The following is a 26,347-nucleotide window of genomic DNA, read 5'->3' as shown; positions in this document are numbered from 1 at the left end:
AGGCACCGACGGCCCGGCGCGGCGCCGGGACCCCCCGGCCCCGTCACCTGGCCCCGGCCCCGGCCCCACGCCGCGGCCCCCACGCCCCGGGAGCGCCGCCTGACGTCACGGCGGCCCCAGATTGGCTGCGCGGGGCCGGCACCGGGGCAGGGGCACCCCCGCCCCCTCCCCTCCCCTCCCGCACACGCTCACTCGCGGAGAAACTCTTAAAAAGAGTTTTGGTGGCGGTTTTTCTTTTCTTTTTTTTTTTTTTTTTATTTCCAGCCCGGAGTGGCTTAAGGACCGTTCCTTACACGCGCACGCAGACCCCTGGCAGCTCCGGCAACCGAAACATCTGCTCTCCATTGCGACCACCCCCCTCCAGCAAACACCCTTCCCCTGCGGCTGCTGCTCCTCCTCCCTCCCCGCTCCGGCCCCGGCCCCGGCCCCGGCTCGCAGCTCGGCTCGCGCCCGCCGCTTCCTTTCTTCCAACAATGTTTTCCTGCTCCGCGGGGCGACGCGTTTGCTGAACTTTTCTAACAGTTTGGGGGGCGGGTGGGGGAACCTGAGGCTTTTTTCCTCCCCCCCCCCCCCCGGCGCAGGTTGGGGGAGAGCGGGTGGAGGAAGGATCCGCACCCGGGGCGCAGGCAGCGGGTCGCACGCTCACGCGTCCCTTGGAGGAGAGGAAAGCCTTGCACCGGGGGTCCGCGAAGCTCGCCGGCCGCAGGGGCTCCCGCTGTGGAAATGGCTCGGATCAGATGGGGCTCCATCCTCCTCCTCCTCCTCCTCGCTGCCTGTGCGCTTTTGTCACCGGCGCTCGCTGCCTCCGAAAAGGGCAGGCTGAGGAGGATCACGTACGTCCTGCAGCCCGGCCGGGCGGGCTCCTCCGGCAGCCGGCATCAGCGCCCGACCCTCCTCGGGGGGGAGCAGCAGCAGCAGCAGCAGCGCACGTTTAACGTACAGCTGAACACGCGCTACAGCGGCGGCGGCGGCGGCACCGGCACCGTGGAGCGGACCCGGCGGATGAGCAAGCCGGGCGGCGCGGGCGTCCAGCTCCGCTTGAGCCCCGCCGGGCAGATCCACCCCAACTCCGCCGCTCACGCCTCCTTTGCCAAGCCGGCCCGCTTCGGACCGCGGCCCAAGCCGCCGCCGGGCCCCCACGGCAACAGCAGCGCCGGCCTGCCCCTCCGCCAGAAGCACCAGCTGCCGCCGCTGCCGGGGTAAGGCGCCCTCCCGCCCGCCGTGCCCCGCACGTCCCCCGCTCCCCGGCACGGCTGAGGCGACGGCGGTGCAGCCTCCCTCCCGCCCTGAGAACCTTTGTCGCGGCCCGCGTCGCCTCCCCTCGGGGCGGGGGATAGGGGCAGGGGGCCGGGGGAGCCTGCGCCGGGCCCCTGGGGGGCACCGCGGCGTTACCTGCCCGCCGCCGGTGCCCCCCTCGCCGTTTCTTTCCCGCCAGCCCCCCCCACCCCCCCCGGAGCCCGCGGCGGGTCCCGCGCCCGGGCTGAGGCGTCGAGTGCGCGAGGAGCCCCGCAGCCGCCCTCCTCTGGGCCCTCCGGCGGCGTGGCCCCGGCCCTGCCAGGGGCGAGCCGCGGCCCCCGCCTTTGTCGTTCGCGTCCCTGAAGGCAGTGCTCGGGGTGCCCGTGTCCCCGGCCCTCTCCCGGAGGCGCCGGCCGCCTTTCCAGTCAGAGCCCGCGCCGGGCGAGGAGTTTCCTCAGACGCTCCTCGGGACGTTTAATTCTTCCCGCCTTTTCTCGCCCCGGCCCCGCGCCGCCCCGCGGCCCGGCTGGGATGGGGAGCGGGGCCGGCCGCCGCCGCGGCGCCGGAGGGGGCCCCGCCGGACCCTCGCCCCTCTTTGCTGTTCCCGCAGGGTCAACGTCTGCGGGGGGCAGTGCTGCCACGGCTGGAGCAAGGCCACGGGCTCCCAGAGGTGCATCAAACGTGAGTAGCCCTGCGGGTCTGGGGGCTGCGGGGACGCCGCTGCGGCCAGTGCCGGGGGGGACCTGTGGGGACCGCGCTAGCGTCTGGTGAGGTGGTGGATCCCGCATCGACATGGGCTGTGGGCAGAGAGGTGCCAGCTGAGCTGCAGGTCCCACCTGTGCTGCACTGGCTGGGTTAACCAGCGCGCTCGCTCAAGCCCTTCTCCCACAGCATCGTGGTGCGCGGCAGTTGTAACCCTCCACTTGTCATCTCTAAATCCCGGCTTGCTAACCTTCAGCTTTGCTAAAGGATGAACAGCAGGTGCTTCTTACGTTTATTCTCAGCATAGATAGTGGCATTTTTGGAGAGAGCTTTGCAAAGGTTATTTTTTGTGGAAAAAAAACCCCACACACATTAATGCTTGGGTGTTAGGAGTTTTTTTGAACAACAGAGGGGCTTAATAGGGTAAAGCACCTGCCAGAGGAGCACAGGTGGGGAGCAAGGAATTGCCATCTACCTGCACTGTCCCTTGACCAGCAGCACAAGTGATGATCCCGTGCTTAGGGCGTGGAATTTTTGAAGCGTTGAACAAGGCAAAAGAAATGGGTTTGGAGAAGCACCTGTACAGGGATGTACCTTTACTGGGATATCTAGAAACACAAAATATGTGCATGAAATAATACTGATCAAGTCAATACTATTATACTCGGGTTGTCCTTTCTGACGTGAAACAGGAAGAATCTCTGCTGATTTAGGTAGGATTCAGGATGACTGCAAATGTCTAAACTGGAGTGATGTTGCCATGAGGTCATGGAAGGCTGATATGACAGGCCTCTTCAGGAAACCCCTTTAGGTGTCAGAGAGACTGGGCAGATCTTGGGGCATCACTTTCATTCTGCAGGACAGACTTCTGTCCCTGAGAGAGCTGAAGTAAACAATGCTTTGAAGATGCAAACTCTGGTTTTTTGGTTTTTTCTGTTGTTGTTTTTTTTTTTTTTAATAGTGGCTTTTGTCCCTGTGGGGGATTTTTCACAATAGGGAGCAATCACATTTGTAATCCTCAGTAAGGTCAAGTACCTTTGACCTGCATGGAGCTGTTGCTAAGAAGCAAAAAACTTTATTACAGTAGGCTGTTAAAGACAAAACTTCACAATTTCCCAGACCAACTTAGACATGCATTTAAGGCAGTCTTCTAAATGAACATTTTCAGCTTAAAATACATGCTGCTGTGTTAGGTTAGTCACCTTTTTTGCTTAACACACATTACAAGTACTAGAATGATTTCCTTCAGCTTACATTGTTTGAGGTGGTATTTTGAGGCTAATTGCAGAGCTTAATAAACACCTACCTTAGCTGAAACACTAATCAAAGTGAAAAAAACTCTGAATAATTTCAGGAGATTAAAAGTCAAAAACTATTTCAACTGCAATGCTATTGTCAACCGATTTTATTTTCACTATTTTGAACAAAACCCAAACAATTTTCTTTTTTGTGGCACTTTGTTTTCTAGTAACTTTTATTTCCAGATAACTTCATCCTTTTTAACTTTTGTTTATAAATTAAGTAGTTTTCTTTACTTTCTGTCCTTTAAATTTCATCTTTTTGACTTTTCCCGTTATCATCCGACTGTTCTCTCTTTTTTGTCTTCTCTTTTTTTACTCCTTTTTTTAGGGCCTTCAATAAGGACTAGGTCAGAAAATTAGATTTTTATGGGATAACTGTGTCGAATCTCATTTAAATGCATGAATTACTTGGTTCATTCATATAGTTATTGTAGGAATGGAGTAGCAGAGAAAGAGTTAAAAGAAAGGTGGGGGGGGGATTTTCTCTTTGACCTTTCTTTCTCATTTTGTGTCTCTGATATTGGGCTCTCCTTCGCATTAAATATGTGTGCTGCCTGCTCTGATGCCTCTTAGCAGTGGTGTAATACACTTGGCTTGGATCTTCTCAGTTTTACCCTTCTCTTGGCAAGCCAAGGGAAGCACTAAATGTACTGAAGTCGTCTGTTTTGTAACTTAGGTGAACCATGAGATAGCGTTGACTTGATTTAGCTGTGGAAGATTAGTCTCACAGTCATAAAAGCCAGATACCTCCTTTTCTTGAACCTCCCAATGTTCCTTTCAGAAGAACAGAAACCCTATAACTGAAGAAAAGTTAACCCCTTTGTTTCCTGTGAAAATAAGTGATTTTTAAATTCAGATAGTAGACTCTCAGTTGTTTTTGAGTGGATTATTCCAGTTGTGGATTAATTGTGCCACGGATGCAGGGACACCTGAACTGACTTCATGCAGAGTCAGTTTGGATCTGTCAGGGTTTATTACCTCAGGCTCAGTATCGCTTTAATAAGCTATTTGGCCTCTAGAGCCAGTTTATATTCTTTTGCATGGTGCAAAGCCTAAGCTAATAAACCCCAGACCCATACTGGCTCTTTCCAGAGCCAACTTCCATTTGTCTGCATCGTGCTTCCAGAACCAGAGTGCTGAGAGCCAGCTCTGATCAGCAAGGCTTATTAGCTCAGGTGTAATCCCAGGCTGGAACAAGTACCATGTGTTTCTGCTCTGCTGCACCTGTGTGAAAAAGCCTGCCTGTAACCCACGGAAAGAGGGGTTGAGGGGAAGACGTATGGTCTTGCAGTCCAGGCTTTGTTAATCTGCCCCTCTCCCTTTCTCTTGCATGGTGGTGTTTGCTAGCCCTACTTTCCCACGCATGGGGCTGTGGCTGAGGCTGCCATTCCCTTGGGTGACTTCCATCCCAGGCGGGTGGCAGTCTGGCTGTGAGCAGTGGCAGCTGCATGTCATTTCCCTCGGTAGCAGCAACAGGGGGTATTTGAAATGTTTCTGTGCAGGTCAGAGGGCAGCGTCTGTATGGAGGAGGCAAGTGGACTTTTCAAGTCCTTTTTCTAAATTACAGTTTGAAGCTGAACTGCCTGTTGTGTTTCCAGTATGCATGTTCTGTTGGAAGCCTTACTGTGTGTCCTCAGAAGGCAAGCCTCTGTTTTGCTGTTAACTACCTGTATGAGAATGCCTACTGTATCTGATTTTAGGCATATAGGTTTTCCTCCTCTGTGCCTAATACTTAAGTTTTACATTGTAAAGCTTTATCTTAAGAACTTTTTCAAACTTGGTGTGACTTTGCTTATGAAGAGCTGCATCATTCGAATTTAAAAAGATGAAATCCTAAAGCTCAGCGTTGAAAGTATTCAGAATTGCTTTACGTTGGGAGAATGACATCTAACAATCAAAACCAACCTTTTTGAAGCGTTCAGAACATCCACCTTTGGGTAAAGACAAAGCTGGGAAAAATTCAACCACAGCAATAAACACCTTGGAAAGTTATAAGCATGTGAAAGTTTATGACAAAGATTGTTTTCCAGTCATGGTTATCATAGGTTATAATCTGTGTAAGCGCAATAAGATACCACCAAGGCTGGAGACATCATGTTTTGTTAGTACTTGTTGCATTACCAGCACATTATACAAACATTAATTAGCTCTATAACATGGCTGTAAGGCAAGTAAAACCTAGAGTGTGGGTTTTTTGTTATTTATTTCATTTATTGAAATTGAACCATAGGTTAAATGCAGCCTTGGACAAGTTATAACAACTGACTGGAAGGCCAAAGCTGGAAATTAGGAGTTCCTGCCTCTGAACTGCATGTTTATCCTATTGAAACCTGTTGTCTTCTACTTTGTTACTTGCTACTAAATTTCTATTAGTTAATACTACTTCCTACAAAATATGCTCTTCTCTTTTTGTTTTATTTTTCTTAATGATTACAAGGAGCTGTTTTTCATGTTGGGAAGTCAAGAAAGAAATTACCTATTGTATGCAGGATCTGATATCTAAAAAAAATAATTAACAGAGCCACCTTATTGTAATAGTAGACTCCTTCTAAAATGTATAATAATATATTTTGTCTGCAGTATTAATATAAATTGTTTGTGAGTGTTCTCAATGTAAACTGGATAGTTTAAAAAATAGCATTGCCTGGAGGAATTCTAACTTTCACTAACAATGATGAGAATTAACAAATGCTAGTGGGAAGGAGAGAGTTGGATGTCAATGGAGTACTGAAGTATGAGCTCCTTATTGCAGAGGTGTAGGGAAGGCTCATAGGTGAAACAGGTGAGGAAACAGGTGAGGAAGTGGATTTTGCAGGATTATGCTTAGAAGTTGTTTCTTATAGGGAGAGGAATTACTGTCTGTGTTGATGTAGAACCCATGTACACCATCCTTGTCAATTGAGAGAAAAACGATCTTTGTCAGCTGAAGGTGTTGTATGTGTGAAGGCATCTATTCCATGCACGGGCATAACGTGAGGATTTTGGAGTTGGATCTGGACTAGAGTCTTTGAGTTTGGTCATGAAGTTTTATCCTGTCTGTTGTGTGCTCAGGCACCTTGGACAGGTCATCAGAGAATAAGACAAACTGTCTGTTGTCTTTTTTTGTATTAAAAGATGATCCTGTTTATTCTCTTCTCTTTTGAAAGACTTCCTGACTCAACATTAAATAAATGTGCTATAGATAAACAAGGTTTAATTTATTTTTCAGAATAAGAAGATATACAACAGTAGAGTCTTCCTGCTGGACAAGAAGGAGCCTAGAAAGTTGTCTTAATACTTGCCCAGAGGAAGGTCCCTTTTGTTCAGTTCCCAAAATTGCATGGCCTCTGCTTGTGTATTGCTATTCAGTTTGAGCCATCTGATCCCTAAACCTCCAGAGCTATACTTCTCACTGTTGCTGACTTCGCATGCTACAACTTTGTGTCTCCTTCAGGACAAGGGCACTTCACAATGTGACCAGTAGTTCTAGAGCCCCAGTTGTCCAAGACCGGGATGGAGCACACCCTAGGTTGCTTCTAGCTTGTGCTCCTGAATTTTCTTGGGGGAGGTGAGGGAAAGGTTGCATGCTTAGGTCTTGTTCTGATATAGGGTTAGGATCCAGACCTGGAAACTTAGAAGCATACATGAGTCCTCCAGTTTAGATATAAAACTCTGTACCACTAAATACTTCAATATTGGTTGCTCTGAATCTACTATGTCTTCAGTTCAGCTCTTAAAAATGGTGGTATCCAGGAGAGCTGTAATTCTCATCATTGGAACTGAGTACTTCAAATGTTTGCAGCTGTGCTTCATGGAGATTTTCTGGTCATAAGTGGTTCCTGAGGCTTTTGCTTAATCAGTTTTGTGGCTTTGAGTTTTACCAAGTTATGTTTATTTACATTGTGTATACAAAGCCTAACTATAACATACTCTCCCCAAATGTTGTCTGTTCTCATTCTAAGACCATCAGTTCAGTAGAAGCAGTATCAATCTCCTTAAAATTATGCCTAAATCAAAATTAAATGTCTCAGTTTTAAAGAGACATAACTACTTTGACCTCATGTAACTGACCTACACATTAGTCCTTTTTAATCTATTCTTTGATGTTGTTTTTAAACACTTCAAAATTGAAAAAACTGAAAGCCATTACTTGAGTGGCTTGGTTTTGCCTCTGCTATGCTTGCTACTGTAATATGTAAATAAAACTTTTGAATTTCATATACAAGGCGCTTATAGTGGGAAAGCTCTTGTTAGCCCTCAGTGGTAGTTCCACTCTGCTTTATTTTCACTTACTGTCCTTGGGAAGGGGGGAGAATGTGAGGATCCAGATTCTTGTAAACTTTGGCTTTGTCTACATTAGCAAGCAGCATGGACTAATGGGAGCAGATCTATAGACCAAAGCCTTTGGTTTTAATGACCTGAGGTATGTGTGTTTCAGGGCTCAGTGTTTTATTTTGGACTAGGTGTAGTCTGGTCTCATGGAATGAATGCCAATATGAGGCTGAAATACATTAGGTGCATTCTTGAAGTGTTCACATTTTGGTCAGGGTTTTTTTTTAATTTTTTTTTTTTCTGTGCATCTAAAAGAAATACAGTGCTTGTGCGTTAGGATGGCCCCACAACACGAACCAAACCTTGGTGAGTGCGATTGATAAGATTTGCTTCAGGCGAGAATCCTGACCCAAGCTAAAGCAGTAACGCAGACTTTGAGCACAGTGTTTGTCTCCTGGCCATTGATGGCAGCCAGCCTCCCTCCTGCGGGAGGAGGCAGTAAGAGCTGTGAGAAGACACGGGGCTGTTAGCTGCTCTTTGCTGTACAGATGTGACCATGCCATGTGCCGTTGCCACATTTCGGTGAGGAAACATAAGTCCACAATTAGTATGAGGTGAAACCTACCCAGACTTTTCTTTGTGAGCCATTTGGGACTTTACTGGAAACAAGAAGGTTATAATGATACATAGTCTCTATTTCATACAAATACTACATATGTGTATAGATTTAAAAGAAAACAAAAAAAAAGAACATTAAAAGAAACTTCTCGAGATGTTGTGCTCCTGCACTGAAGCAGATGACAGATCAATAGTGAACCTGTTCAGCTCATTGCAGCAGTTAGTGTTAACAAGAGAAGCAGGACGTGTAGTAAAGTTGTGGTAAATCTACAGTGGATAAAAAGTCCTGAACACTTCCACTGTTAATATAGTATCAGAAAGAATCTGGAAAACTGTGTTTTTGTTTTTGTTTTTTTTCTTCCCCCTCCCCCTTTCAACGTGTAACTTGGAAGTGGTGTAGAAAGCTGTGTAGGTGCTGGGGGGGACCTGTGGTTCATTCAGTAATTGTGCAGTGTTCTCCTGGTTCTGCACGTGTGCAGGAACAAAATGATGTGTTGATGGTGAAGTGATACTTTGATACTCACAATACTAGTCTTGCACTTCTCTTCTGTACAGCTGCTATGCCTGAGTATGGAGAAGGGAAGAGCTGGAAGCAGGGCGTGCTCCCCTCTCCTTCCTCTCCAGCAAGGTGAGAGAGAGCAGGGCAAAGCATCTCTGTGTCCAAGATCGGCAAGCCTCCCGGCCTTTGGGAAAGTGGGGCTGTAGTGAGGGGTGGGGTTCTGCACTCTGCAGGGCCTTGAGAAGAAGTTGGGTGCAGCACCTCTAACGATACCCTTCTTTGCAGCCTTCAACATGAAGGGCTGCTTGTGCCAACTGATCCTGCCTTGAAGCAAGCTTTGATTGCCTGGGAGCGATGGGGTTAGTGTAGGGTGGATGGAGAGGGGCACGCACCTCCCTTAAATGGCTCCGTGTTCAAATACTGCAGTACTGGGTGCTAGAAGATTATGGATGGTTCGGGTTGTCCGGTAAGTCTGTGTTCTGTAACTAACATGGACTGCTACTGGGTTGGGTTTGAGGTTTTTGCTTTAGTTCTTTTGTTCTGCCTTTAAAAGCACCAGTACTTGACTTGCGTAGCCTAATTTATTCCTAGAAAACAGATCCTCTCCACTGACTGCAGAAAGAAAGCAAAGCTTTAGCATCTCTCTGCATTTCTGGCTGCACACAGAACAGAACAAGGGTTTTACATGTTAGCAAGGCAAGATGTTCATTTAAATACAGAGCTAAAAATAGTTCTGTTTGGCCATGTTCTTTTTTGTGAAATGCAGATAGTAATCCCTGCATAAACCTAGAGTTTTGGAGAGCTGCTTCCTGATAAAGGAGGATTGTTTTGTGTCCTGTGGCAAGATTTTTTTTTTCATAATTCAAATAATTGTTTTTTATTATCTCTAGATGGCAGTTTAGGCCTGGATTTTCGGAGAAGCTAGATTGAAGAGTGATCTCTTACTGAGAGTTGGTTGGATTTAGGAAAAATTTTATTGTTCTTAGCATTTTAATTACTTTGTTATGATTAATGGTCTTTTCTCTGGTATTTCTTCTTTGTAATGCTTCGGTTGTCTGATTCCTGCATCCAGTTAAAAATTTTCAATTGTCTCTTTATTGAGTTTCTCTTCATTTGTTCAGTTTCCTGCATATTTCTTACACAGTATTTTGTAACAAAATGAATAAGCACTGTAATGACAAAGGTTAAGAGAATGAAAAGGATTGCAGACTGGAGTGTTAACCACTCCAGCAAGCAGGAACAGTGTGTAACGTGAATTTGCTGGTTTCCTTGGCTTAGTCCATTCTGTAGTGAATGGTTTTTTTTCCTGATACTGAAATGATAGACGGATCTATAGCATGTGAAATGTTTATACTGTCAGAGTATGTATAATTATGATCTCATATAATTAAATATTTTAAAATGTCTCCCAGATTGTACAGTCTAACTTAAGTATTTATACTATATAAACTCCAGTAAACACAACATTAATGAAAATGCTAAGTATCAAGCAGCATGTTATATTCTTATGACTGATAAAATAGTGTGTGCTTTTGCTGAAGTTAGGCTTTTGAAGTATTTGAGTATAGCTGCTATTAAATTCTGATAAATCTTAGCATTTAGAGATAATACTAAGAAGATACATAGAAAATAATCTTAATAAAGTACATTGTGTTGTCATTAGGTCAGGAGAGAAACTCTGTGATTTTTGTTCATTTGTTTTAAAAGAAATATGTATGCCAAAAGCATTGTTTTTTATTTCCCTCCTTACTTGGAGGTCATGTTTACGTAGCCATCCACACCAGTGTGGGAATGTATCAGATGTTTTGAAGTGGACCAGTGAAGAATTTCAAGAGTGACGCATGCTTTTATTTGAAGTATATTTAGGGAAAGAATTCCTGAAGGCCATCTAATTATGATTTAAAAAAAGTTCCTGTGTAGGAAGACAGAGATGGTCGTAGTACTTCCTCCATTAGTAGTGTAGAGGTTATACAGGTTTTCTGCAGTTAATGCCATTTCTTCTGATTATTTAAGTAATTTCCACTTTTTTTATAGAACGGTCTTACAACATGGCTGTCTCACCCTTGGTCACAAATTCCCCTCTCCCCCATTCTCAATGACTGTGTAGAATTGTTGGATGCATTTCTGCTAAAATTCAACTTTTGAAAACTGTTTTGAGAGAGATACTCAGATGGGAGAACTAGATCCCCAGAAAAGCATTAGATGGTGAGCACCAAGTGTTCCTTCAGTTTCCTTTTGAGTTACTAGTCTCCATTAAAAGACTAAAAATGGTATCCATAATAAAAGGGTAAAAATCAGTGGCGAGCTAATCAATAAGGCAATTCAGAGAACGGGAAATGATTATAAACTTTGCTATTCTCCAGGATGTTGGCACCATATTCAGATTTTTCTGAGGGAAACTGGAATATGCCTCTTTCCTTTCAGAACCCACAGCTTGTTCCTCTCCAGAGAAAGTGCTTCACTGCTTTTCTTTTGAAATCGGTGGGGGTTCATCACACTGTCTTTCAACACAGCAGGAGTTAAAGGTGCCTTTGTATCACAACTTTTTGTTTAGGATGCGCACTCAACCAAGATGAGCTTTGGTTTGATTTCCTTGTGTGCTTGAGGAATAGAAATCTTGAATTAATTAAATAAGAAAGACAGTATTCCTACATTGCATGTAAAGGAACTTGAAGTTTCTGCTCTAGCACAAATATATTCCTGCTACTGTGTCAGTTTTTCCCATTTCTGTAACCTCGATGCATGCATCACTTCTTGACCGTTTTATGCTGGAATCTGGAAGAGCCCTACACTTCTAATCCTCCTTCCAATTACTATATTTTCTGTTATTTGCCCTCAGGCATGTATTTTACCTGGCAGGACTTATGCACTCCTATGGGAGAAGTTGATATATACTGTGCCAATATGCGCAGTGATGAAATTTGTTACAAGTCGGTGCATTCTGCTTAAACTGATGCTTGACTATGTGTGGTTAAAAGGAGGGAAAAAAGGTACGTTCAGTTTTTTGTGGAAACAGAAAGGAAGAATCTAGTGGATGGGCTGACTAGAAATAACACAAAACTCACAAGGCTTTGTTGTAGTGTAATGGTTGTATCAAAGTATTAGAAATTCGGGAATGACATTGAAAAATTGTTGTGGTCATTTAAGTACTAAGCAACAGCAGTTGCTTGATAAAGGAGATGCTTAAAGGTGGAGCTGAGGCTAAAAGATTAGAAACTTTTGGGTGCAGGAAACTTTTGGGATATAAATTGTTTATTGTGAGTTTCTCACTGAAAATTACACTTTTGTGAATTTCAATTCACAAAGGAAATAAACAGACACAAGGAAATAAACTTGTAAATGAGGTGTTACAGTCTGAAGAAGGTAATTGTGAATCAAGGTGAAATCAATATGATTAGCGTGGGAATCAGATCTTAATGATCATAATTAAAGAATTGTCAGGAATTTAATATAAAAGGTTTTTTGTGACAAGTGGAGTTAGTTATACCTGTATTTTGATTCTTTCAAAAGGTCTGAAAAAACAATTTTTATCTAAACTTCTTCAATATATTATAATATTTTATGCTTACTGATTTAATATAATAAATTATGCTTAATTTAGTATGTATTAAAGCAGAAATACATATTTTAAAACTTCTACATATACAGGATGTAAATATTTTAAAACTGTTATAAACCTTATATTTTAGGTCTTGCTCCTGCAAATATTTATATACTCTTTAAGCAAAATAACATGAACACATGGACTGAAAAGTGTGTGTGTTTAGATCAGTCCCAAACCAACATACAGATGTGTTGGAAGGGGTGTGTTTAAGCCTAATGGTAATGTTATTATTTTATACTTGCTTTTCTGAAAGAATGTTGTAAATACAACCATACCAGGCCTGATAAGTGTCCCTGTAACATAGCATTCTGTCTGCGACGGTGGCAAGCAGTAGTTGATTAGGGAAAGATGCATAAAAAAGATGAACATGTTGGGATACAGCCACAGGAAATGCTTTCAGCTTTTTGTAATTTAGGGACTTCCAAAGCAAATGTGGCACTCTGGCTTTATTTTTTAGTAGATACAGATTGCGTGGTCTTAAAACACAAAAACCAACCCAGAAGAACCCCATGTTCCTTCACCACACTTCTGGAAAGTAAGGGGAGGTTGGTTATGTTGTCTATGCCTGGCCTTCCAACGTGGCTAACTTCCTTGGCATAGCAGGTTTTGGATGCTGAAACTAACAGGTTCAAAAAGCAGATCAGTGAACTCCTGACAGAAAAATCTGTTGAGGGTTATTAAACACAAAAACAGCACTCTTGCTCAGGAATTTGCTGAGCCTCTAGTTCTTGAAGGCTGTAGTGGTACAAACTTCTGCTGCTTCTCATCCTGTCCTTATACATCCACCTTAGTAATGGAGAGAGGAGACTGGACTAAGTAGATCTTTGATCTGACCCACTAAGCCTAGTCTTGTTATTTGCATCTCTCTGAAGCTCCATTTTGAATTTCCAGTCATGACCTCCTTGAAATGGATAGGACCAAGCCCATTGCCTTTAACAGGAGTATACTGGCCTGCTTTTTGGTTTTAAACTTAATACTTCCACACTCCAGTTTTTGGAATCTTAGCTGTGTGGAAAATAATGGTGTTTTCAGTTAGATGAGCCATTATTGTTGTCTTTAAACGAAGTAATTAGGTCATACATTTGGCATACTGCAGCTGTCTTGAACATTTTTAAAACTAAACTGCTGTATTATGTCAATTAAAATGTTCATTTTAATTCTTTCCTAAAAATGTGATCTTTCATTCTATTTTGTGGTCTTCTATTACACATTAATGGAGAACTTGAATCAAAGGGTGCATTACTGTGAAGATCTAATGAATCAGTTTTTTAACCTGTTGTCATTGTTCACACGATTTGAGACAAACTGGGTCTTTTATAACATAGTTGCTGGATCTGCTGATGCTTGTTTCATTATAAGGCCCGCTAGAGTAATGCAGTTTGTTCTGCAGAGCTTCGTATGCTTTATGTATACGTAAAGCTGAGAAACTTTCAGGGTTTACATTGCTGTCAGTGAAGTAAGAATCTTCAAGTCTGTTTGGGTGAAAAACATAAGGTCATTTCAAAACAGGTGTTTTCAGCTGCATAGTTTTAAAGTCATTGCAGCCTTATTAGGTTCACTTTAAGTGGAAACTTAAGCTTTCTTAGGCTTCTGAAGCACAGCTTTGGTTCTTAACTACAGGAAAAAAAGAGTTGCGGTTTTCTCAGGGTTGTCTTTTGTGTGTGCATAAATTGTTATTTCACTTTGGAGAGTTAGGAGATACACAGTGATCAGTGTCCTAGCAGAGTGGATATTTTGTTACATTGACTTTCGGGGTGGTCTTGGTACTTCTATGTTTGATTTTTGTTTTTTAAATAATTGGTTGAGAAGCCTGGAGGTTAATATAGATGCATGTCCATAAATCTCCAGAAATACATGTTCAGTATGAATGTTTTTTTAATGTTGTAAAAATGGGACTTTTGAAAATCCTGTTTTTTTTTTTTAAACAAATTTTTATGTGATGTTTTTCTAAAGCATTCCCAACTGTGCCCAAACTGTTCCACTGTGACCTTTGCACATTTTCTGCAGGCGACCTGGATGATGGGGTCACTGTTCTGGTCTTAGAGTCTCTCCAAGGCCAATGAAACTTAATTAGAATTTAAGGCTCCTTAATTTATTTTCCAAAGATTTGCTTGTATGCACATGACTGAAATTAAGTATATTTTTACTGTTCGTAGCAAAATCTAGGTCTTTAAAGCAAGGTGCAAGAAAGAGTAGGCTTGTATATTACAACATATGCTTGTTGTAAATCCCTTCTCAAGTTTACAGTGAAAGTAGTCTTAAGTCTTCCAGCAGTCAAAGACAAAATATAGTCTCAAAAACAAACAGAAATCTAAGTAAGCAAATGATTACTTCTTTGTTGTGAGGGAGATGCATAATATGCAATTAAGCTAGCTCAGCTAAGTAGTCTTGAAAAGGAGATATGTTGCTGAACAACATATGGAAGGGGAAAGCATATGTGAGAAGAACCCCATGCAAAGCTCAGGTTAAAGTCATAGGGCAATTCTGGTGTCATGTACAGGTGGTATATGTGACATACCTGTATCAGATGGTATTATCAGTTGACAAATTAGTCCTCCAAATTAACCCAGTCCCATCCTAATAAGTTATTTCATATGTATGCTTGCGTGTTTATTTTTATATATTAATGTATGTATTAAAACTTGATTGAAGTGCCAAGTACTCCAATTTATTTGGACCAGGGCTGTGGACTGGCTTTTTTTAATTTTTTTTTTTAAATAAAATAATTGTGCCATTGGATATACCTGAATATGGTGCAGAATCACATGTCATGGTTTAAGATATGATCTTACCTATTTTAGTAAAACCTGTAGACTTTATGATCTGGCATATAATTTTGTCTATGTTAAAACATCTTTTAACAATATTAAAAGTATGCTTAGTTTGAAGGAGCAAAGTAGCTCAGCAGTGATTCTTATAAATGCTTCATCGTATGCCATCTCTAATGGGACTAATGAAGAAATTATTTTGATAGCTGTTTTAATTAGAATTGTACTTTACTGCTAAATTTTATCCTCTGGATAAGAGAATTAATTTGTTTTACCATCTTTATGTTATTTTAACATTCTCTAAATACAATAGCATCGTAATTTTAAGCATCCAAAATAAATCCTCAAATTAGACATACCTTTGCAGTATTATGTATACAGATGATCAGCAACTGCTTTTGCTTTTTTTCACTTTTTTGGTGGGATTTGCTTCTTCTCAAAGCTTCTTGCTTGTTCAGAATGGAATTGATTCTGTGTTAATTAGGTCTACAAGCTGGGTGTCGATTCTAGGCTGATTATTGACTTCCTCTATAGTCAGTGGATAGAGCAACACAAACAGTGTAATGAATCCTATCTGAAGGCAGGTAGCTGAAAGTGAATTGTCTTTTGAAGAATCTGATCCCTTTTCACTGGTGGTACAAAGAATGTATGGAAGCTAGTTCAGGATAATCACAAGCACCTGTCTGTTTCTTCAAGGCATGCAACCCCTAGCTGTAGCTATGTCTCTGTAGCAGCAGTTTATGCATCTCCTTTTTTATGTTATTACAGTGGTAATATCGGAGGGAATTTCATTTGGGCTTTAGAGGGGAAAGGGTTGAATAATTTCATGCTTCTCTGTATCATTTTTGTTATCTATAAAGTGACTGTAAGGATTCCTTCTAGGTACCTACAGAGGATCTGTGATTTTTAAATAGCAATGGAATGAATCCAAGCCTGGATCAGTAGTAAAATTCTATAATCTGCATAATATTGTTTCATTGGATGCAGTTTGGTTGCTAAAGTATCGGGAGGGAGGATGCAGGGAAGGAGAGTATAAAAGGCCACTAAGAGGGAGATTTGAAATAATGCTATATTTCTTGATTTAACTTGCGCATTTCCTCTTTTTTAGTTCACCAGCATTTTACTTTTTGAAGTTGTTCAAATGTTGTGCATGTCTTACGTAGGAAAGCAGTAAAAGCTATACCAACTTACATACTATCTTGTGGAGCTTAGCCATGTTGCTCTTTCCTACTCCAATTAACATTAGCAATTAACGTCTTTTTTTTTTTTTTTTAATTGTGGGGAGGATTTGCATTTTCCTTCATGCTTTGTTTCACGGGTACTTATTTTAAAATAATGTTTTTTCTTAGCTAACTGTGCACCACCGTGCCAAAATGGAGGGATGTGCCTGCGACCTCAACTTTGTGTGTGTAAACCAGGAACAAAAGGTAATTCCTGTGAGGATACAGTCATTCAAGACACATCTTCCACTGGAGGCCGGAGCCCTGTTGTTCCCCTGTGGCCCATACCCCAGCAGGCTGCCCAGCAGACCTTCTCTCAGAAGGTGCAGGTCCCACCGAAGGCTGGCCCTATGACTCAGAGGGCATTCACCATCAAGCAGAAGCCTCCTGTTGGGTTACCTCAGCAAATGCAACCACAGTAAGTGCTTTCTTTGCTTTCAAAGAAGTCCAGTATGTTAGATTTATAAAACATTGTTCCTTGCAAGTGTTTTCAAATAATCATACTTCGAAACTTACACAGATTTTTTTTTTTTAAGAGGTTTTTATTTTAACTGTCAGGCTTCAGTGGATTTTTAAACTTCTATTACTTATGAGCCAGATTTCCTCACCTGAACAGAATATCCCTTCATATCAGTCAACTTTATTTTCCTTAGAGTGACAATGCTGTACTAATTTCAGAAGAGTTATTCTTAATTTACACTAGTGACTTTTTGCGTTTAGCCTAGAACAGAGTCTGGCATGGAATTTCAACACCTCACATAACTGAAGAGACTAAGATTTGGTGCTTGTGTTGCGTTCTGGTTTCTTTCTTCTATTTGCATTACGTTTTCTCTTTTAAAATAAGTGCGTATGACTTTTGTACAATGGATACTTCTGCTCGCTTGCGTTTGCGGTTCAGGATTGTATCTGCCTGTCATAGGTACCAAGGAAACACCCTCTTGTTTGAGAATTTTTTTCTCTGCCTCTTCAGTGGCTGGTGACTTAGCCAGACTTTGATATTGGTTTCATTAGTTTAAATACTTCAAGCGAGTCTGAAATTTCTCTAATTCTAATGTTTTTATTAATGTGTCTGACCTTAACTTGTTTCAGGGCTGCATTTGATATGGGGGGAGGATGGTGCACAGGAGGGTGGCAATGAGGTTGAATGTGGACAGTTTCAGGTGTCTGCAGCAACTACTGTCCTTCCAGTTTCAGGTGACGTCAGTGACAGAAAGTGTTTCTGTCCTGTAACAGTTGTTGCTTTTGGTTAGCTGTAAGCAGGCTGCAGTCTGTCTTGCTTCTAGCTTCCGGAGCAAGATAATCAGGACTGGGAAATAAACTGTGTTTTCCTGTGCCCAAAACTATAAAAATGAACCCAGAAGGGCTGTGTGTGATTATAGAAGTCTGCACCTGAGTAGTTATATGCTCCATACAACAAAGTACATCCTGCCAGCCCTCTCCAAAGCTGCATCTGAGAATAGAGATCACTGGGCACTGCCAATGACATTTAATGTTTTCTGGTAACCTCTTTACCATTTTCATTCCTCCTGAACCCTTCCAATTCCTTTTACTGTTGTCCTAGTTCATCTAACTGTGGAGCCACAAGTAAAACTGGGTTCACACGTGTCTTGTGTAATAGGAAGAGGAATTTGCCTGAGTTCCCTTGGAATTCTAAACCCTAAGCCAGTATGCTCTTTGAGGAAAGGTAGAAGGTGGGGCAGAGTGGGCTTTAGGAACAATACATCCACAGTCTTAAAGGACAGAGAAATTGCTACCCAGTTTTAATGTTTTATAGTACTCTGAGCCCAGTTTCATTCCTATCAGGGAAGCAAGGGTTATTGAAGTGACTAATATGAAGGGGAAATTACTGGTAAAATCAGCAGGCTTTTTTCTGCTCCCTCCCATTCAGACCAGCAGGACTGCTAATCCTCAGCACCTGGCTTCTCTGCTTAGCCTCACAAAGTGTTATAGCAAATCAGTACAAAGAGGCCAGACAATTCCTGTCTTATCAGTACTAATTCCTGTAGAGTGTACTGTGTGTCTTTTTCTTTCTTTCTTCCTCCACACAGAAGCATTCTCAAGGAATTCTTCTTCCTGTTGTGAGAAAGGCCCGTTGTCCAAATTGGGTAGTAAAATATAGTTCAAAAAAGGAAAAGAAAAAAAAAAAAGAATGAGGTCCATTCTCACCTGAAAAAAAAAAAAAAAATCTGTCTTCTTCCAAGCACTCTGAAACTGTGCTTAGAAGGCTCGTCGATGCCTCTAGAGAAAACTTATTTTCCATTATTCCTGGAATAATGTCATGCTTCACCAGAATCCCTGTTCTTGCTTGCATGAGACAACCTCCCAGATGTAGAGGAAGCAACTTCAGACTAACAAAACCAGTCATCTGCTATCCAAAGTGCCTCTGCATGCTTCCATAAGCAGTGTTAACCCAGGTGGGCTTTGTTGTTCATGTGACCCTTCTCAACCTAAGGATTTTCTCCTAGATGTAGAGACCTTTTCAGGTAGATAGGACTGTTAGTCTTTGAGATCACATGAAGATAAATCTGTTTCAGCCAGCTTAATAATAGAGTGGGAAAATGGAAAACTGAGTCTTTGAAGTCATGAGAAAGCCAGCCTACAACCTTGGCAGGAGCCAGACGTAGGAGCAGGAGATGGAGAGGGAATGGGCTGTTTCACAAACCAAAGCCGTCATATGAAGTGCAGCAGCAGGAGGTGGGTGTTTAGATACAACTGTTGAAATGAGTGCTAGCAGTAGTTCTGGTGTAGACTATTAGGACAATTTACGGGCCTGAAAGGTCCTTCTGAGGTCAGGTCTCTACCATTGGTGCAGAGCAAATGGGCTAGTTCCTGCTTCAGTTCCTCTTTGAATGTCTTGTGATCTCATATGTTACGTGAGGCTCCCCAGGTATTTTTGGAATGGCTTTTTTCTGTTCCCACTCCTAGAAACATAGGGAAGGCTATGGCAGGAGTGGAATCATCCATTGTCAGTGCGGCTGGTATGCTGATCTGGATACTGCTGCTATGCAGAGCTGTCAAGGACTGGTGAGAGTCAGGGCAGAGCCCAACCTAGAACATGAAAATAAGCTCCTAGAGGAGGCTTGTCTCTACAGCGCTTCTGTTTTGCCATCCTCTGTCAATTTTTTCTGTTTTGTGTATGAACGCAACCTTTCCAACTTCAGTCATTGAGATGTGTTCTTACATGTTTTCTTAGGGTCATGGTGGCAATGATATTTAGAGAAGCAGGGAATTCATGTATTTCTTCCCAGAAATCTTTTTTTGAAGAATATGGTGCTGAACAGAAGGAAAACTGGAGAGAGATTAATTTCCTGGAATATCCTGGATTTAGAACACAGGCACTTAGCACTAGCAAAGACTGTCATAGCCCTGGGCTGAAGATGGATTTTATCAGGTACAAGGTCTCATCTCAGAAGAATGTTAGCAGAAGATGTAGATGGCTGTAATTGAAAACAAGTGGTGTCTCGGAAACAAAAATCTGCTTCTTATTGGAACCTGTTGGGAATTCTGATCTCAATAACAGACGTGCTTTGTGGACCTGAATTCCTGTGATAGCTCTCCAGTAACTCTGGGTGTCCCTTTCACATCTCATTCTCTCACTTGTTGGCAACAGTGTAGCTCAAACAGCTTGATTTTCTGCATGTACCAGCTGTGGGAGCAAAAATTTTTTTTTTTTAAAGGGAACTTTCTAGTACAGTTTTGGAAATGGTCACCAGAAGGAGTTACAGGATCAACCAGCTGGAGCTCAATAATACACTGAAGTGTCACAGCATTGCTCCTTCAGACTCTTTTGGACGCAGTTGATGAAATTTGAAAGTTTGCTTTTGTGTTGGGCAAAGCTCATCAAAGGAGAGGTAGATGCACAGACTTTAGGTGACAGATTTGGGCTTACTGGTATGTCCGCACCTAGAAATGGTTTCTAAGAGGTCCCCTCTGAACCTGTATTCCTGGATCACTGGGTCTAGTCCCATGCTATTACAGGCAGGCGTATCACCTACTAATTTTAGTGAACCTATCAACCTGTGTCTTAAAACTGTTTCTTCCTTCTGTTTAAGGATGTAGTATTTTTTCCAATAGTTCCCCAATTTTTACTAATTGATGTGAGATTAGTGTGAATTTAGATGGAAAAAAAAAACTGAGAGAAGAACTGGGCATGCTGTTTTGACCCTACTGAAATCAGCAATGTAACGCAATCAGTTGTAACTGAAAATGGAATATATTCTTTATATAATCTATAATTGTAAGTTTTATAGATTTACATATCTATGTAAAATAATCTGTGAACTGACTTTGTGTTGTACAAACTCTTTGCTGAGGTTTACTGCAAAATATAAGAGACCTCTCTTTTAGCTCTTTCCTGTCCTGCATACTGGTTCATTTTTGTATCTTTGACTGTACGTAATTTAGTTTTTAGAACATGGGGTTCTAAGATGTGTTGACTGACCAGGTGATGGTTTAAAAAAAGATTAGAGAAATGTTTTTTGGTGGTTAATAGCTAGTGTGAGAGTAAGTATTTCTGGATGACATCCATTTTCATCATCATTATGACAGATTTTTGTACTAAAGATGTACAGAGCAAGTGAAACTTCACTACTTTTTAGTTAGAAGAGCCCTACACTTGAACTTAACTGTGAGGGCTGTTTAAAAATACTTTATGGAGGCTCTTCGTGATGGAAAATTGGGCTTCTGTCCAAAAAGACCTTAACTTTTTTTTTTTTAAAGGAAACTTTTTTGAGGAAAGCAAGGACTTAGGGGTAGTGTTAGTGTTAGAAAAATTAAGGTTGGAAGTAGAGGCAATCTGGTCCAACCTTCTGCTTAAAGCGGGATCACCTGTAAGAGGTTTCTCGGCGCTTTGTGCAGTTGAGCTTTGAACATTTTCAAGGCTGCAAGGCTGGAGATCTCACAATATCTCTGGGCTCCTGTTGCAGTGTTTGACCACCCTCAGAAAAAAAAAAAAATTCTCCTTATCTAGTTGAAATTTTCATTGTTGCACATTGATTGTTACCCTTTGTCTTTTTGCTGTATGTCTCTAAGAAGTCTGGCTCAGTCGTCTGGCTCAGTCTTCTCTATATATTCTCAAGATGCAATTGTAGGTTGCAGTATCATCCCCTTGAGCTGCCTTTTCTTAGAGCTGAATAAACTCACTTCCCTCAGTCTCTCCCCATATGCTGTGTGCTCCAGCCCCTGACGGTCTCGGTGGCCCCCTGCTGGACTCGCTCCACTGTGGCACTGTCTGTCTTGATTTGGGGAGACCATAACTGGACACCGTACTCGAGACAAGTGCCGGACAGAGGGAGTAATCATTCCCTTGACCTGCTTGGCTGTGCTGTTGCTAATGCAGCCCAGTATATGATTGGCATTCTTCACGTCGGGGCACGCTGCTGACTCAGTTTCAGCTTGTCCACCAGGACCCCCAGATCACTTTTTGCAGGGCTGCTTCGCAGCTATTTCAGTCCCAAACCTGCACGGTTGCACAGAGTTGCTGTATCTCAGATACAGGATTTTGTGTTTGCCTTTGAACTTTGTGAGCCCGTTTCTCCAGCCTGTCTAAATCCCTCAGCCCTCCAGTGTAACAACTACTCGTCCAAACTGGAATTGTCTGTATAATTGCTGAGACTGCATTTTTTCCCCTTCTCTGGGTCATTAATAAACTTGTTGAACAATATTGGTCCCAATACTGATCTCTGAGGAAAGCACTTAACCACCTTAACACTTACCCACTTAACCTCCTGTGAGCTGGATTTTGTATCATCAAATACCACCTATTCCGCCAGGCAGTTTTTGCACCCACTTTATAATCCAGTTATTCATATTTCACCTGTTTTTTACATAAGGAGACAACTTCGTCAAATGCCTTGCTAAAGTCCAGGTTAAAAAGATTCATCATGCTCCTTTCATGCACTGAGCTAGTCATCTCATCATAGAAGTCAAACAAAATCCAAGCAAACAAAACAAAACAAAACAAACCGTAATCCAAGCTAAAAGTAGAAAGTCTGTGATGACTTCTTAACTTCTGAAAGTTGTAGTTCAGTTGTTTTCATTCTCTGTTGGTGATACTCTTTCCCTTCAAAGCTCGGAACTTGTATCATACGCTGCCTTCTTCCTTTAGGAGGAGAGACCATCTCTTCTCTTGGGCTACACAGGGGAGCTGGAAGCAACTGAACTATAATTCCAGTGATGGTATCTTGGAAAATTAATATTTTTGATTCTAGGTAAAATATTCCATATTAATATTCTTAAATCTGATTTTTTGCGGTTCTTGGTGCAAGTTGGGGTTTAATCTGTGTTCTGAGGCACATGAACGTATGCGCGCTCAGGGCTGATGCACCTAAGCACGTACTTGAGGATATTGAGTGTATAGAGGAGTCTGAACAAATCCTCGTTTGAGTGAGCCATGACTACACCGTTAAGATACAACCATAGACCATTACTTTGGACTTCAGAGCTTTTGTCTGCAAGTCATGGGCTACTAGGTTCTGCCCTCCTAGAGCCTGGTGCCATGGCTGTTTGATTTATTCTAAGAAAAGAACATCTAAATCCTGTGAGCTTTTATCAGCACCATGTGCTTTGCAACATCGGGATGTTACTGCTTCTCAGGCTTCAAAATTTAACTCCAGTGGTCAGAGGTGAGGTTTCTGCAGCAGTTCTTGAGCCTACTGGTTTGTGTCAGAGAGGTGGAAAACTGACAGTCTGTCTGCAGTGTTAAGCTGATGACCTTATCCCTTCAGTGTAATCTTCTAACATGTAATGAACTCATGGTGTACTTGTTACAGGTTCACTAATGCAAGGTGGCTCCAGGGAGAATCAGGAAAGTTAATTTTGCATTGTGATCTATTTGGGGTGGATTCTGAGGTGCCTTTGCACAATGCTTTTAACAAGAGACCTGCTGCAAGGAACTGGTGTGTACCCTATTATCCCTCATGTTGTTGATTTCTTCCTGATTGACTTGAAAACCATTTATTCAGGTCAGTTATCCATATTGTCCTTTAAGGCACTTTTCTTTTGAGAATGTCAATGTAGCCTTGCCTCCTACAATCCCAGGAAACTGAACACACTCCACAAAGTAAACTCAACTTTTTAATTAACTTGTCATCAAGGTATTTTCTTTGAGTGGTACTGGAATATGTTCATGCTAATGTATGTTAATAACAGCAAAATAGAGACATAACAATTTAGACATAGTCCAAGTGTGTAGAAATCATTGCTGCTGCTTTTGAGGAACTGCTTTTCAGGAAAGTAGATTACTTCTAAAACTATACCGATGCTTTCAGCTTAGTTGAAAAGAGGATTGTAAACCACCATTTCAAACCATAGTGTTTTAATTTTTTTTTTTTCCTAGCTTAAAAAAACATGTGCCTGGCCATCCATTGTTTGCATGGAGATGTGTAGTGATGGCTTTAATGAGGAGTTTTCAGTGTTATTTGTTACTGTGTTGCGAACTGGTATGTTTTCTTCCAATGTGGCTTTTCCAGTTTTGGTTTGGTTTTTTGTTTTGGTTTGGTGTTTGTTTTTTTGAGGTTTTTTTGGTTTTGTTTTTTTTTTTTTTTTTAAATTGTACTACTATTGAAACTTTTACCATTTATTATCAAGGAATTATTTCAGGAGATGCTGGGAAACAATCAGAAGAACTTTGCTTCTTTCCAGTGGCTTGCTGGGGACTGAGGGAGCACAGATTTTCATGGATAGCATGACAGTGTGTTTTCAGTTTTAGGAAGGAGTATTTGTATTGTTAAAACTTGGTTTGACATAACGCTGTTGTCATGTGGCAGAAAGTCTTTATAGGCATTCAGAACATTTACTTCTAAAAAAGAGTTGCTATATTAGCAAATGTTTGTGATACCAAAACAACTATGCAACAGTTTTATACTTGACTGAGACTATTTACCCAAACAGGTAAAAGTAACCCACTCAGGTTAAAGTTGGTTCCTCTAAGCAAACTACTGTGTGACAGTAGTGATTATAGGATGTGGCTGAAATAAAAACAACGTTGCAAGTAGCCATGTCACTTGGAGCATGTATGATCAATAAGCTAATGGAAATAATTTTCATGTCATTTTCTTTCCCCCCTCTTTAGAGCTGTGGGAATAGATCTCAGTAGATTGATCTGGAAAACTAATGTCTATTGTGAAAATACATCTGCACCTTCAACTTCCAAAGGAAGAAAACCAAAGTGAGAATAGGGTTTATTACTGATTTGGGGTATAGAAATATGATTTAACAGTATTCTGTCTTTAGAAAAAACTAGGTGCTTTTGTTTAGTGTTACAATGATCACTGAACCAGGGACATTTTCCTTTGTTTTAGATATATTGAACTTGGAGAAAAGGCTTAGTGTTCGTAGATGTGTCTGCCTTTGGTCTTTGTATCAGAAATCTTGCTTAATATTTGATCTTCAGCTCTTTAAAAATAAAATTAGCTGCAACTATTAGCTGATTTGTATATCCAAAGTATTAGTATAACTTTTAGTATTGTCTTAACATTCCCAGTCTATATTGAGAATTCATTCTTAATAACCTTATTAAATAGATAACAAAGATACAAAGAGCCCCTCTTCAGGGGATTTACTTAGCAGATAACTAGATGCTTCAAGAATCTTAATTCAGAGAATGATGTGGGCTGGCCTTCAGCAAAAGCAGATGTATTTTCAGGATTCGGCCCGTTTGATTAATTACAAATGCCTCATTGATTCCTCATCTATGAAGAGCCTGTTCTGCTCATGATTTAGGAACCCCGAGAGACATATACTTCATCTCCAGTAAACTTATTTTCTTCTTCAGTGCTAGAGTCTGAATACTTCACTGAGAAGCAGACTTTTTCCTACTGAGAAGCGGTTTCCACTTTACCTAAGCTCCATAAAGGTTACATATGACATGTATCCTTGTACTTTGACAAATTCCTCCCAGGAATCCAAAATTATTGTTTTACACAATGTCTAATCAGTTGCTAATCTAACCACTAATGAGGAGATTTATTACTCGTGTCGTCTTATGTTGAAGTTTGGGTGTTATCGTTCATCAGTATCTGGTGAGCGACACATGTGTGGGGATTTTTTTGTTTTGTTTTGGTTTTTTTTTGTATGACTGGATTTAAGACATGAGTGTAAATGGTGAAGAACACTGGGCAGTTGGAGAAAGCTGGATCTTCCTCTGATGCTATTGTTCAAATATTGAGCTTTTGTAACCAGCCAGTAGTCTATTAGAGGGACTTTGCAGTAAATCCTTGTCAATTTCCTTCTTTAGCAAACTGTTGCTGAATTATCTCATAGGGCCTTAGAGAGAGGTGTTGACTAATTTGAAGTGTCTAGCATAGATAGCATTGTATGTGAAGATAAGTCTGCTAGTGTGCTCAGAAGTTATATAGGCAATTGAATCATAACTACTTGACTTTGTAAAGCAACTTCCTACATTAAGCAAAGGACCTACTCTTATTCAGGAAGGACTCTTTACATGTAGTATGTTAGGAAAATAAATACGTCCAGGCTAATGGCTCACTGAAGCTTTGTAATTATTGAAGAGAATTTCTCCGTGCTGGAAAACAAAAAGAAGCATTGTTTCTGCTGTTAAGACATGGAATTTCCAGGACAAAGGAAGTATTTGCAATAAACCAGCCTTCATTGCAGCCCTGTTTTGTTACTAATGCAATCTATAGCTTTAAACATATCTCCTCCAGATGTGTACAGGGGAAAAAATATTTTCTAATAGACTTTATCTATCGTAATAATTTTTTTTTAAACTTAAAGTACTTTCTATACAGAAAACTGATGATGCAGCTGAGGACAGACTTTATTAAAGCCCGTAGCACCACTGGAGGATATTAAAAGGAATTCCTTGTGAGTTTGGATGCTATGATAAATGATGTTTCAAGCTTGTCAGGGATTTTATAAGCAGTTTAAAACTGGTTTAAAGGAAAATACTGCTTTTGGATATTCTGTGCATTGGCTTTGTGTTTTCTGGTTTATTAAAAAGACCATTGAAGGTGCAATTCTGCACATTCTATGTCAGGGAAATGAGTTTCAAAGGCAAGATAGTCTGTTAAAAGGAGATAGACAATACTACTACATACTATTATGTCATTGGGCAGTAGGTGGCAAGCTTTGCTTTTTCTTGTACTTAGGGTTTATTTTCATATTGCAGAATGTCAGAATTTTGAAGA

At 41.5% G+C, this 26,347-nt stretch overlaps 1 protein-coding gene across 1 annotated transcript in view; it reads left to right on the top strand.

Annotated features, from left to right (window-relative positions):
• Window positions 1-723: 723 nt before the first annotated feature.
• Window positions 724-26,347, top strand: part of LTBP1 (latent transforming growth factor beta binding protein 1) — a gene marked incomplete at its 5' end in the record, with an annotated part of 207,114 nt that continues 181,490 nt past the window's right edge. Inside the window, 3 exons of the mRNA XM_082305848.1 lie at window positions 724-1,199; window positions 1,847-1,917; window positions 16,329-16,617. Coding sequence (XP_082161974.1) covers window positions 724-1,199; window positions 1,847-1,917; window positions 16,329-16,617 — 836 coding nt within the window. The remainder of the gene's footprint in view (window positions 1,200-1,846; window positions 1,918-16,328; window positions 16,618-26,347) is intronic.

The sequence above is a fragment of the Platalea leucorodia genome, assembly GCF_965183815.1.
Source record: "Platalea leucorodia genome assembly, chromosome: 3".
NCBI lineage: Eukaryota > Metazoa > Chordata > Aves > Pelecaniformes > Threskiornithidae > Platalea > Platalea leucorodia.
The sequence above is the reverse complement of the archived record's forward strand: the minus strand, read 5'-3'. Positions and strand labels throughout refer to the sequence as shown.